Raw genomic sequence first — 13470 nt, 5'->3', positions numbered from 1 at the left:
CCCTCTGATGACACGTACAAAGTGAGAATGTCAATCAAAGTGTTTCTGCAGACTGTTTATATCAAGTGAGAACATGCAAACTCCACAAAGAAATGCCAATTGGCTCAGCCAGGACTTGAATCAGCAATCTTCTTGCTGTGAGGCCACAAAGCTAACCACCGAGCCACCGTGCCACCCTAATTGATTATATTATTATGTCTTATTTTTAAGTCATAAAAGTTCTGTAATAACCACCAGTAACACTCAGGATTTTTCCTATGAGTGTTTCAGTGAGTGCTTGTTGAGGGTTAAGAGTGAGTGCAAAAACATTATTTCTCTTTTTAAAATGTCCTCACATCAGCAAAGGCTCTTTAAACAGCTCTTCTTTCAACAAACCTCTGTTTGAAGCCTTTATTCTTCAAGATAGTGATCTCACAGTTCGTCCCGAGGAGTCTGATCAAAGTCTGATTCAACTGCAGCTGAAACCTGAGAAATTGACAACAGTTTTTAGCAACAAACAAATACAGTAAAGCCCTTTAGTCTGAGGGTCGGATGATGTATACCAATGTTTGGTTTAAAAGAAAATGAGCTAATATACTGGCAACTCTGGTTACATTTTACAAAACGCTTTCATTTGATAATGGCTCGTTTCCACTGACTGGTACGGTACGGTTCAGGTCGGTACGGGTCACCTTTATCAGGCTTGCGTTTCCACTAACAAGGGTACCCTTTTGGTGAGCGTGGTGTATGACAGAAAAATTCAGTCAACGTCATTCTCGCTCGAGGAAATGTCTACAGTAAAGCTGTACGGGTCGCTCACATATCATATGAGAAGCACTTCTCATAAAACAGATGCTTCACACACATAAATACTGGTGTATAAATGTTTATTACTAACTTTTCTATGAACATGAGTTGATTATAACTGCAGATCAATGACAGTGCGAAACAGCCTACTGTAACGTCTGTAATTATATTAAATAACTAAATAAATGAACATATATAAACACAAACAGCCCCTTACAGTCTCCGATATGTTACCAAATACAGTAGAACTACACACAGCAGACATTTCGCCCGTATTTAGGTTCAAAACAACTGAAATTATAGCCTACAGTCAGTGAAAACCTCTTATCTGTGTCTGTAATCTTTAGCAGCACATGTAGCCTCTGTTAGAGAGTAATTCCTTCATTCTGAGTTCATATTAGTCCAAAAGGTGAAGACATTAAGTTAGTTAATCATGGCATTTTGTTCGCGTTTGTTGAAAAATTAATGTGCTCCTTTTTTTCCGGCTTCTCCTTTGTTTCTTCGCGCTTCACTCTCGCGTTTGTCAGTGTCTGACAGGATCGGGTTTCAAAAGCACATCAATAATCAAGCGCAGGTTATTATCATCAGCTCAAGAAGTTTGTTATTTCAGATATAATGTTAGACGCGCGCGAACACTAGCAAGAAAGCGAAACCCCTCGCGCCTCAGACTGCCTCGTAAAAAACTACGCGGCACAGGGTAAATCTGCTCTTCTTCTTGGCTTTGTGGCTGTTCATCATGACGACGACAAGGTTTGTTTGAGCCCAGATCGACCATGGCTCGTTATTATATGTATTTATAATTCCGCTGTAATCTCTCGCTGTGTTTTTCAAACATGGCGGGTTTTTTGTTTTCATTCTGGCTTGTTGCGTAAGCGAATGACGTATCTCTGTAAACCAATAGCGTTCAGCTGCGCGTGTGGCTCCGCCTTTTGGTACCCTTTCTCGTGTTTGGTACCCTTTCGAAAGGGTGCCGAAAAAGTGGTACGATACGGTTCGGTTCGCCTTTTGACAGTGGAAACGGCCATAAAAGCGTACCAAACCAAACCGAACCGTACCACTCAGTGGAAACGGGCCATTAGATAATCTGAACTAATATTTATTATGCATTTTTAACCTAAAGGTGTGTATGTTGACACTCATACACCTTGAAATGATATAAACAACACCTTAAGGAACAGTTTTGTATCTTTGTAAAGTTGCACACGGTGTGTGCACTTAACTCTGAGTTGGTCTACTCGAAGTTGATTGGCCTAACTCAAATCAGCTATTCTGAAACCGAAAACTCTGAGTTCAAGTTTAAACTCTGAGGTGGTTGAACCTCCTTACTGAAACAGGCCCCTGAACGCCTATGGGCGCACATATGAGAGCAAATGCATTTGCTATTTAAATAGCGTGGTGCAAAACGTCAAAACGACACATGCGTCGAGCTGAAACGAACAAATAACATTTGCATCGCGCCTTGCGCCGTGTTGCGCAGGGTGTATGATAGGGCCCTATATGTAACCAATACCACCGAACCACCAGGGGACGCCACTTGCTCTTAAATGTGAAGTTGTTTCATTTTATTTCGGCATGTAAACACTTTGAAATAAGTATAAAAACGGCGGGATTCCCTTCCTTTCCATTACAAGCACCTTCACCCCTCTTATGCGATCCTCTAAACGGTTCATGTAAGCGGTGCGTGACTGTCAGACGCGCTCCATATTGATAAATAGACACTGTTTCCCAAACGGATTCTGTACACATGATTGGAAGTGCAGCAAAAGTGAATGCTCTGGCTTTTGGGTGCGTGTTTGAACAGACATATACACATAATAATGTTGATCTTCCTGGGTTTTCTTTTAAACACAACAAATTTTGTCCTAAATGTGCGTAAGCAGTGAGGAAAGCAATCGAATGGTTTCATTATAGATCTGTCCATTTTAAAGTGACACCTCTCTGTCTAAATGAGAGATTCATTCGCTGCTCATTGTTAAAATTATACAGTGAAGAAAAGGTTAATGAGGCGATGCAGTGGCGCAGTGGGTAGAAGAAACAAGAAATTCGCTGGTTCGAGCCACAGCTGGGTCAGTTGGCATTTCTGTGTGGAGTTTGCATGTTCTATCGTGTTTGCGTGGGTGCTCCAATTTCCCCCACAGTCCAAACACAAGCGGTACGGGTGAATTAGGTAAGCTAAATTGTCTGTAGTGTATGTGTGTCAATGAGTGTGTATGGGTGTTTCCCAGTGATGGGTTGCAGCTGAAAGGGCATCCGCTGCGTAAAATATATGCTGTATAAGTTGGCGGTTCATTCTGCAGTGGCGACCATGGATTATTAAAGGGGCTAAGCCGAAAATGAATGAATGATTACGATTTAATTTCTTTATAATAGCTATGTAACGTTCAGGAAACACACTAGTCAGATGGATCCAATTGCAAGTAAAATTTAATGAATGAATCAGAATGCTCAGTGAGCAACCACACAAAAACATCCAGTCTCGGAAGAGGAAGTAGTCGGATCGGAGATGACCGAGAGTCCAAGAGATTAACAGATCAGGGTTCCTGAAAAAAACACAGAGAGACCATAAACAAGTGTAACGAACTGACAATGAAGCACGTAACAACGCTTCTTAAATAGAAGAAGCTAAGTGCCAACAGCTGGGCTGAAGCCAGATCAGCTGATCCTAGTGGTGAGTCACGTGATCACAACAGAAATACAAAACAATCCCACGTGACATGACAGAAAGAGCGCATGCATCATCAACCGTGACAAGCTATTAATTTGAATAGGCTAAACGGTTTAATTTATTTACAGCTTTTCTAATGAAGACTATTTTGTAAATAATATTAATATAACATATTACCGGTCGTTTCAATTATTTATTTACAATGGAACAGCTTCATATTTAGTAATTTGGGCATTTTTGGGGGTGTGGTATATTCCTTTTTTTCACATCCCAATGTTGACCGGTATTTATGCGTGTGCTTGACACACAAGTACAAATCAGCCTTTAATCGCTGACATTATCTACAACAGCTCAAACACTCTAATAGCAGACGGCTGCTTCTCACTCAGGGCTGTTTATGCTAATGAGGGAGAGATGGTCACTAGGGGGCGGGACTTTCCCCCTCTGATGACATATACAAAGGGAGAATGTCAATAAGAGTGTTTCTTTTATCAAGTGTGATTATAAAAATTAAAATTAATAACTTTTTACCATTAGAATCTGGTTATATTCACACACTGCTGCCACATTTGCTCTTCAGTGTTTGGACTTTCAGCAGTGAAAATTAAACCACACTGAACTAAACTGAACTTAAACTCTGAAAATGGGACTGACAGTTTCACTTCACTATAATCTTTAATGTTAAACTGCTTTGACACAATCCACATTGTAAAAGCGCTATTAATAACGATGAATTGAGTTGAATTGAACACAGCTGGATATAAAAGTGATTTTTTTTGCATAATTTAAAGTGGGTTTAAATCCACAGGTATCAAAGCTTAAGTTGCAGTAAAACATTAAGATCACTTGCACGCCTTGTGTTTTAATATGTTCGTTTGCTCAACACAAAGCGTTCAATTGATTGCCTTTATTTTTCTGAAAAAGAGAAAAACTTCAATGCTCGTGGGCTGTGAGAGCGGAAAATGTTGCGTGTTGGAGTTGCTGGTGGCGTCTGCCTGACAACAAAACACTTCTGTATTGAGTTCTGAGAAAGTGTAGATGTTTAACAAGCACTTTCTGTGAATTTTTAGTCTTCATAACCCCGAATAACTCGACCCAAGCTTTAAAAAAAAAAGAAAATTGTCTGTATTGAAACCTGTCAGGGCCAAATGTTACAGTCAGTTGTGTAAAGTAACTAATTACAAATACTCAAATGACTGTAATTGAGTAGTTTTTCTCAGGAATTGTAATTTATTCAGTAGTTTTATAAATGAGTACTTTTTCTTTCCCTTGAGTATATTTTTAGTGCTGTATTGGTACTTTTACTCCACTACTTTCCTTCAAACTGCAGTCACTACTTTATTATTTCTTGTCAATGGGGATTAGGAAAATCAGTCCTGCGAGTCCAATCAAATCACACATATAAGGTAAATCGCCTCATAATGAACTACTTCAAGACATGTGCGCTTTATAATTGCAGCAGACTGTTTGGAAGCATTAAAAGTGTCCAAGAAGATGTCCAAAATCTTTATATGCATTGACCCAGAGATTGTTTAGATGCATGTCACTGATGAGATGACGACGGATGTTTACTGTATGTAGACCAAAATGGCCTTAAACACCCAGCAGGCACAAGACGTCAACATGATGTCAGATTGACGTTGTACCCCAGTGTCATGGGGACGCTGCGTTTTGTTTGGAAATGAAAATTAGGTTGACATCAGAACCCAACGTGGGCTTGACGTTGTGTGGACATTTGCACTATGACGTCTATCAGACATTGGATTTTGGTTGCCATACGTGATGAATAAATGTCAGTATTTGATGTCAGTATGACGTTGGTTTAAGATGTTGGCTCGACGTTGGATTTTGGTTACTTTCTAACAACCTAAAATCGACCATATATCAACGTCATTTAATGTCATTATTGGACATTTAAAAAATGTTGTCCTTAGACGCTGACTAGACATTAGATATTGACTGAATTTTGGTCACCTGACATCACAACCTAAATCTAACCTAATAATAACGTCTTACGGTGTTGTGTGCCTGCTTGGCAATAACTCGATGCACTACAGAATGTTACGTTTACACACACATGCACAAATTAGATGTAAATGCATCAGCTTTTTACAGCGTAATACTCACTACTCTTGAGTACTTTTGAAAGGGCTACTTTTTACTCATACTTTGAGTAATATTTACAACAGATACTTTTTACTCTACTTGCACTACATTTTTAGGCAAGTAATGGTACTTTTATCTGAGTATGTGTTGTATTTTTCAGTACTCTTTTCACCACTGGTTACAGTGCTCTGCATATATAAGTACATCCCTCACAAATCTACCTTTTAAATTCATATTTTTAATAGGAAGCTTTACAACATTATATTTGTGCATAGGGCTGGGCGATATGGCAAAAAAAAAATGATCACAATAATTTTTTTCATATCAGTTGATATCGATAATTATCACGATAAATATCAAATTTTTATATCTATCAATTTTATAGGATTTTCAGCATGCCAATCGCTTTGTGCAGCTGATTTAACACATTTTAGCTGTCTGACAATATAAATAATAAAATAATAAACAAAAGAACAATCTTAATTCCGCATTTATTGTTCAAGTCTCCAACAACCAAAGACATTACCCTACAAGTTATTGGATATTGTTCAACACCAGAACAAATAAATAAAACAAGTTTGAAACAAGTAAAAGGTGAGTTAATAATCACAGAATGTTCAGTTTTGGATGATCTCTCCTATTAATGGTGAGTTTGGGGAATTTAGGGTGAAATATCCTTTAATATAATTTATAACTATAACGATTACATGATGATCTATTGATTGTCAATAACCCTCTAATAGATAGACCTTGATTAAGCATGGACATTTAAAGGTTTAATTATGCTTTGTGCTGTGAGATGCGTCCACGCACTACATAATCGAGTGTGTGCAGTTTACCCTTTTGACGCATAAAAAAACCCTGTTGTGTGCAGATCTCCGTTATATCTGCAGGTGTTTTAACCAATTTTATCTGACAGACTGGCACGAATAGGCCTATGCAGACTCATTTTATAAATGGCACATCACGGTGAGACATGCGGGAAGCGTCTCCATTCACTCAATGAGTTTCTGAGCTCTCTCATCCTTCAGACCGAGTTTATTCTTCTGAGGTAACCTAAGAATACGATCGGTGCTGTGAATCGTTTGTAAAAGCTGTCCAGCTCATGCTGCTCAAACCGCGCTTCGTTAATGAATTAAACTAAAACCGGGAAACAGTTTAATGGATTGTTGATTGTTGGTATGTAGGCTTGTTTTAAAGCGCTTCATCTCAGATGTTATTCGTTCTTCTTGTTTATGTTGTAGATAGCTGACCAACAAAATAAACATCAGAATTAAATGACACATTATACATAATGAAATTCGTTGCAAAAAGACAAATTTTTTAAAGAAAAGTACATAAAGTGTATATATTTTTAGTTTGTGCCCATCTTAAACAACTGCAGATGGATGATGCTTCACGGAAAATAAGGATTAAATTAATGATCCACTGTTGTTGTAAACGTCTGACATATATTTGCTCCATTTTTAATATGTCATCATTTTAAAGATTATGTCTTGAGCTTCTGATTTCTGGATGGGAGACCACATGGGAAAGCTAGGTTGCTGCCGGAAGTGGTGTTAGTGAGGCCAGCAGGGGGCGCTCAACCTGCAATCTGTGTGGGTCCTAACGCCCAAGTATAGTGACAGGGACTCTATACTGCTCAGTGAGCACCGTCTTTCGGATGAGATGTTAAACCGTGGTCCTGACTCTCTGTGGTCGTTAAAAATCCCAGGATGATCTTTGAAAAAGAGTAGGGGTTTAACTACCGGCATCCTGGCCAAATTTGGCCTCTGGCTTCTGTCCATCATTGCGTCCTAACCATCCCCATATCATACTTGGCTTCATGACTACTACACGTTATATTTGATCAGATTCTAATATATATTAACACTCTAATCACAACTAACAAACAAACAAAACTCTGCATGCGCTCACCGGCCCTAAACGCACTGCTTGACGTGAATGAGATTGACTGAATTGACAATAACAACTATTATTTGCATACGTTATCTTAATAGCAGTAACAGTCTTTTCTTGAGCTGCAATATTAGTTTAATCTCAGTGAATGCATGCTCTTTAGCGATGCTAAACACGGTGTCAGTCGCACCACTGACGCCATCGTGACGATTAAATGAAGGATTAAATAACGTTAAAACATCTCATCCTTGAGATGTGTAGATTCAGTGGCAAACACTGTTACCTAAAAACTCCGTCCCACTCTTCAAAACGTGTAAATGCTGGATTGACATTCGTTACATGATCACTAATCAGATGTGCCATTATTTGTAACTTTAGGTGGTTTCTAAAACTAAATCTGTCGGCGTTGTTTTCATTCTCTCGTATCCAGACCTTTACATTTTTGCGGCTGTAGCTCCCTGTCATCGGAGCTGAGTGATTGACAGCTGATATTAACCAATCAGTTCACGTTCTGTTCTAGCGCAGTGGGCCAATAAAAAGAGCTCAATTTTAAATGCTCCCAAATATATTTTGAGGCCGCATAGATCAAATTTCGGGCGCATATGTGACCAAAACGCTCGCAATTTCAAGCCCTGCAAAGCATTAGCTGCATTGTGGAGTTAGAATATTTCTGCCATTATAAATGAATGCTTTTTATGAGTTGCTTTAAAAGAAAACTCAGCATGCAGTGTGGGTTCAATTAAGATTTATGCTCTTATGTTTTTTACAGTTGCTGGCCAACATGGTGATCTACGTCTGTGCCATCACAGTGGGCGTCATGTCGTATTACATGGCCGACCGCAAACACCGAAAGGCTTTTCTGGAGGCGCGTCAGTCTCTGGAGGTCAAACTCAACCTGGAGGAGCAAAGCCAGCAGCAGGTCAGACAATAAACGCATTTACATATACATAATACATTACATATATATTATTCGCCCTCCTGTGAATTTTTTTTTTCTGTTTTAAATATTTTCCAAATGATGTTTAACAGAGCAAGGGAATTTTCGCAGTATATCTGATCATATTTTTTCTTCTGGAGAAAGTCTTATTTATTTTATTTTGGCTAGAATAAAAGCAGTTTTTCATTTCTTTTTAATAAAAAAAATTTAAGGTCAATATTATTAGCCCATACCTGTCAACACTGGGATGTGAAAATAAGGGATATGCCCACCATAATAAAGGATTCCCCTGACCCCCATCCCCCCCTTCCTCCGTTTAAATAAAAACCCAAATTACTAAATATGTTCATTTGGAGCTGTTTCATTGTAAATAGACAGTTAAATGGTCAGTAATATGTTTTATTATTAATATTTACCAATAAAAAATAAATAGTATACATTAGCAGAAAATACATTAGCAAACAGGGGTGGGGGGGAGTGATTGAGATGTCGTGTTGGGGAGGGAGATCATAAGCGTTTCTACACTGTTCTAAGCGTATGTATGCGAAGAACGGGGGCTATGGCATCTCTTTGGGAGATCAAAACTGGTTTATAAGGGCAGACCGGGACTGGCGGGCACGCCGTTGCAAAACCGCCCAAACGTTCACTACCTGCCCAATGTGGCAACACTGAATCCGTTTGGGAAACAGCGTCTATTTATCACTATGGACCGCGTCAGCTGACAGTCACGCACCGCTATATGACGGTTTCGAGGATTGCCTATGAAGGGGAGACTGCATCTGTAATGAAAAGGAAAGGGATTCCCACCATTTATATATTTATTTCAAAGTGCTTTCATGCCTAAACAAAACGAAAATCACAGAACAGACTCACATTAAGGAGCAAGGGGCGCCCCCTGGTGGTTCGGCAGTATGGGTTGCGTATAATGTTTATTTGCTACTCTTCAGAGAAAGACTGAAAATATGGGAGAAATGCGGGAAAACGGAAGGGTTGACAGGTATGTATTAGCCCCTTTAGGCTATGTTTGTTTTCGATTGTCTACAAAACAAACCATTGTTATACACTGATTTGCCTAATATTAACCTAACCTACCTGGTTAAGCTTTTAAATGTCACTTTAAGCTGCGAAGGGGTATGACCAGAGCAGCTGTAATGTTATAGCAGAGGAAGCTAAAATGGCGTCCAAACCGTGCTTCCACAGAGCTTCTTCTGTTTCTGTATTTGGGCTTCCAAATGGCACGATACAAAGAAAGAAGTGCTTACAGTTTAATTTTAATTATGTTGCAGAGAAATTTTAAAATATATGGCTAGCATTTGACAAAGAACAGCTTCCAGAATCAAGTTCAGTGCTGGATTCAGCTAAAAACTACTTGAACAGATGAAGCTATGGATTGTGAGCCACAACCTGTAAGTGTTTATATTTGTTAAAATTGATCTATTACATGCACAGTTTCTAGCTTTAACGGTATATTATTGCGAGGACGTAAACAAGAATGTAAACAACGGGAAATGCTGTTTGGCACCGCTAACAATTTAGCTGCAAACTCACATTTATCCGTAAAACCGCTGTAAACAGCCTCAATCTTCAGCAGCGCTGCAGTTTCTCTCTATGCGGACGCTTTCTCTGCGTTCTACATCTCATATAATGAACTCACAAATAATATGTGAACGTTTCATATTACTTACACATGCTTATAACCCGAATATATGTGAAAGACACTTGTCAGATGTTATTTTAGAGAGCAGGCGTGAGCTTCATCCTTTTCATTTTCTGTCTGATTCAGGCTCAACCTGATGTGGCTTACAGCTACTCTGACTGACAGTGTTTACACGGCACTAAAACGCGTGCTTGTGGAGGTGTGGTGCATTTCCTGGTGGCGTGGAGCTGATCCACGAATCACAGTGCATTATGTTAGCTAACCAATCAGAGCCTCTTGAGGGCGGGCCTTTCAGAGGAACAAGGAAATATGACAGTGGTTTCATGTTAGCTGAGTAGCTGTATATAATCAAAGTAAGATATATGAGTAAAATACTGTGCTTTTCTACAAGTGAAGCATGAGCACACATTGCTTTGCATCTTATAAACACAACCAAGGCTAAAAAATACACTCTGGACCACCGCTTTAAAAGTTACTGTGTGTGCGAGAGTGAGAGAGAGCATGCAGAACAGGCCTGTGAAAAGCTAAACTGCATAAGCATAAACTCTCTGAATGCTGATGAAGGAGCAGGGGCTACTGGGATACGGCTCTTCAGCCAATCAGAGAGCAGTAGGTTGCCATGGCGAGCAGCCTCCTGAGACGATGCCAGCTGTAGACACACAGACTCGTGTTTCTCTTCATCTCCATATCTGCTTTACTGAAAATACTGACCTGTGTGTGTGTGTGTGTGTGTGTCTGTGTGTTTGTTCCTCTTCAACTCATCTGTTTGTGTTTGTGCTCCTCCTCAGCTCATCTGTATGTGTGTGCGTTAGGGGTGTAACGGATCACGGTTGATCCGTGATTTACGGGTCAGAACACACGTGACCTATGGATTAATAGTTTTTTTAACTTTACTAAATTTTAACGTTCGCAGAGAGATCGCCTCTCGCTTCATTCAAATCACATGTATGAAAGCATTTAGGCTTTCCTGTAAAATATAATGATGGCGGAAGAAGTTGTTGTGGGTTATTCAGGACGTGGTGGGTTTCTAAGGTTATTAAAGGGGTTTTCTGTCACTTGTCAAGTCGTATTAATGCATTCAGTGTAAGCTGCATGATTAATCATTAAAAGATCAGGATCTCAACACCCACGCAACATAAATTATAAATGACGGTGATTTGCATATGTTTATTAATCCTTTGAATCGCTGAATTCAATCCTGAAAACTAGGGCTGTGCGATTTATCGAATCGCAATCACGATTTGAAATGTTGCAGCTAATCACAAGAGGCTGCGATATGAAATCAATATTATATAATTTCCTCCACTCAGAGCAAATGCATGACTGCCGTCTGTGTGTGACTTACTGGCCGATTGAGTGAGCACACTTTTGTTCCGCCCAATCAGAATTGCGCAACCGAACTATGTTGAAAGCCCACAATCAAAACAAACAAACAGGAAAGCGCGATGATGGCATCTGCCGCTTCAGAAGCATTAATAGATGAATTCATATTAAAGAAAAACAGCATGTCAGTAATATGGGAATATTTTGGTTTCAAAGTCACAGACACCGAACAAAACAGGTAATTTTCTAAAAGCTGTCGCAGAATTGTTGCCACAGCACGAGGAAATACAACAACCAGCACCTAAAAAAGCACCACAGGCGGCTGTATGAGGAGTGTCTTGCTAAAAAGTCAACTGAAAGCATTGCCAGCGACACTCAATCTAGTAGCTAGCAACAGCAAAGTACAATTTCAGAGTTGTTTGCAGCTGTTACACCATATGAAAAGCATCACGAAGACACCAAGAGATAACTTACGCCTTAACTTAGTACCCATTTAGTCATTTAGCAGTACCCCGCTAAAGACATGGTGCCTTTTAATGCAGTGAACAAAGAGGGAGGTTCTCTAAGTAGAATAGAATTATTTATAGAAACCAGTAGACCTACACATAATATTAATATTGTTGTTTTACCATATGTTTGAGAAAAAACAATAATAATTACCAACTCATATTAACCTTTATTTTACATCTACAGAATCCTGAGAAAATCTTGATCTTTATTTTAAGCAAAAAAATGGCGATTCTCATTTTAGCCAGAATCGTGCAGCTCTACGTTATACCACTAGTGTGTGTGAAAATGTACACACACATTCTGGAGACACCAAACACAAACTTTTTCTCCCTTTTTTGTTTAATGGAGGGCAGATTTTGTTCAACACATTTCTAATCATAATAGTTTTTAATAATTTATTTTCTCTTTGTCATGATGACAGTAAATAATATTAGACTAGATATTCTTCAAGACACTTCTATACAGCTTAAAGTGACATTTAAAGGCTTAATTAGGTTAATTAGGCAGGTTAGTGTAATAAGGCACGTTGTATTGTATACCAGTGGTTTGTTCTGTAGACTATCCAAAACAAGTATAGCTTAAAGGGGCTAATAATATTGACCTTAAATAGATTTAATAAATTAAAAACTGCTTTTATTCTAGCCGAAATGAAACAAATTTCTCCAGAAGAAAAAATAAAATACAGTGAAAAATTCATTGCTCTGGAAATATTTGAAAAGGGCAAATAATTGTGACTTGAGCTGTATATTCGTCCTCCACAGGAGCGTCTGCTGCTGTCTATTTTGCCCAAACACATCGCAGACGAGATGCTCCAGGACATGAAGAAAGAAGCCAGTCAGAAGGAGATGCAGCAGTTCAACACCATGTACATGTACCGGCACGAAAACGTCAGGTGACTTTCTGTTATTGTCTATTATTTTATATTATGGGTGACACGGTGGCTCAGTGGTTAGCACTGTGCCGTCACAGCAAGAAGGTTGCTAGTTCGAGTCCGGGCTGGGCCTGTTGGCATTTCTGTGTGAAGTTTGCATGTTCTCCTCGTGTTGCTGTGGGTTTCCTCCAGGATGGTTTCCCCCACAGTCCAAACACATGCGCTATAGAGGAATTGGATGAACTAAATTGGCCGTAGTGTATGAGTGTGTGAATGTGAGTGTGTATGGGTGTTTCCCAGTACTGGGTTGTGGCTGGAAGGGCATCCGCTGTTTAAAACTTATGCTGGAGTAGTTGGTTCATTTCGCTTTGGCGACCCCTGATATATATAACTGACCAAGCTGAGGGAAAATGAGTGAATGAATGAATGAATTGTATATCACTGGCTGGTTTCTAAAAGCAGGTTTTGCTGTGTGTGTGTGTGTTGCAGTATTCTGTTCGCAGACATCGTGGGCTTCACTCAGCTGTCCTCATCCTGCAGCGCGCAGGAACTGGTGAAACTGCTCAACGAACTGTTTGCGCGTTTCGACAAGCTCGCGGCGGTGAGTGACTATTCTGCAAGTATAATGATTCATATCAAGAGCAAGGATTAATCTACAAGTTAAAAACAGTAGGGATGTACGATATATCGGGGGCCATATTGTTTATCGAACGACA

At 39.4% G+C, this 13470-nt stretch overlaps 1 protein-coding gene across 2 annotated transcripts in view; it reads left to right on the top strand.

Moving 5' to 3' along the window:
- adcy3a (adenylate cyclase 3a) overlaps nt 1-13470 on the top strand; it is a 56368-nt gene that overhangs the window by 5299 nt on the left and 37599 nt on the right. For both annotated transcript variants that reach the window (XM_056474844.1, XM_056474843.1), the window contains exons 2-4: nt 8226-8375; nt 12645-12775; nt 13244-13355. In XM_056474844.1, the coding sequence (XP_056330819.1) occupies nt 8226-8375; nt 12645-12775; nt 13244-13355 (393 nt within the window). The remainder of the gene's footprint in view (nt 1-8225; nt 8376-12644; nt 12776-13243; nt 13356-13470) is intronic.

The sequence above is a fragment of the Danio aesculapii genome, chromosome 16 (genome assembly GCF_903798145.1).
Source record: "Danio aesculapii chromosome 16, fDanAes4.1, whole genome shotgun sequence".
Lineage (NCBI taxonomy): Eukaryota > Metazoa > Chordata > Actinopteri > Cypriniformes > Danionidae > Danio > Danio aesculapii.
This window is presented reverse-complemented; position numbering and strand designations above follow the sequence as displayed.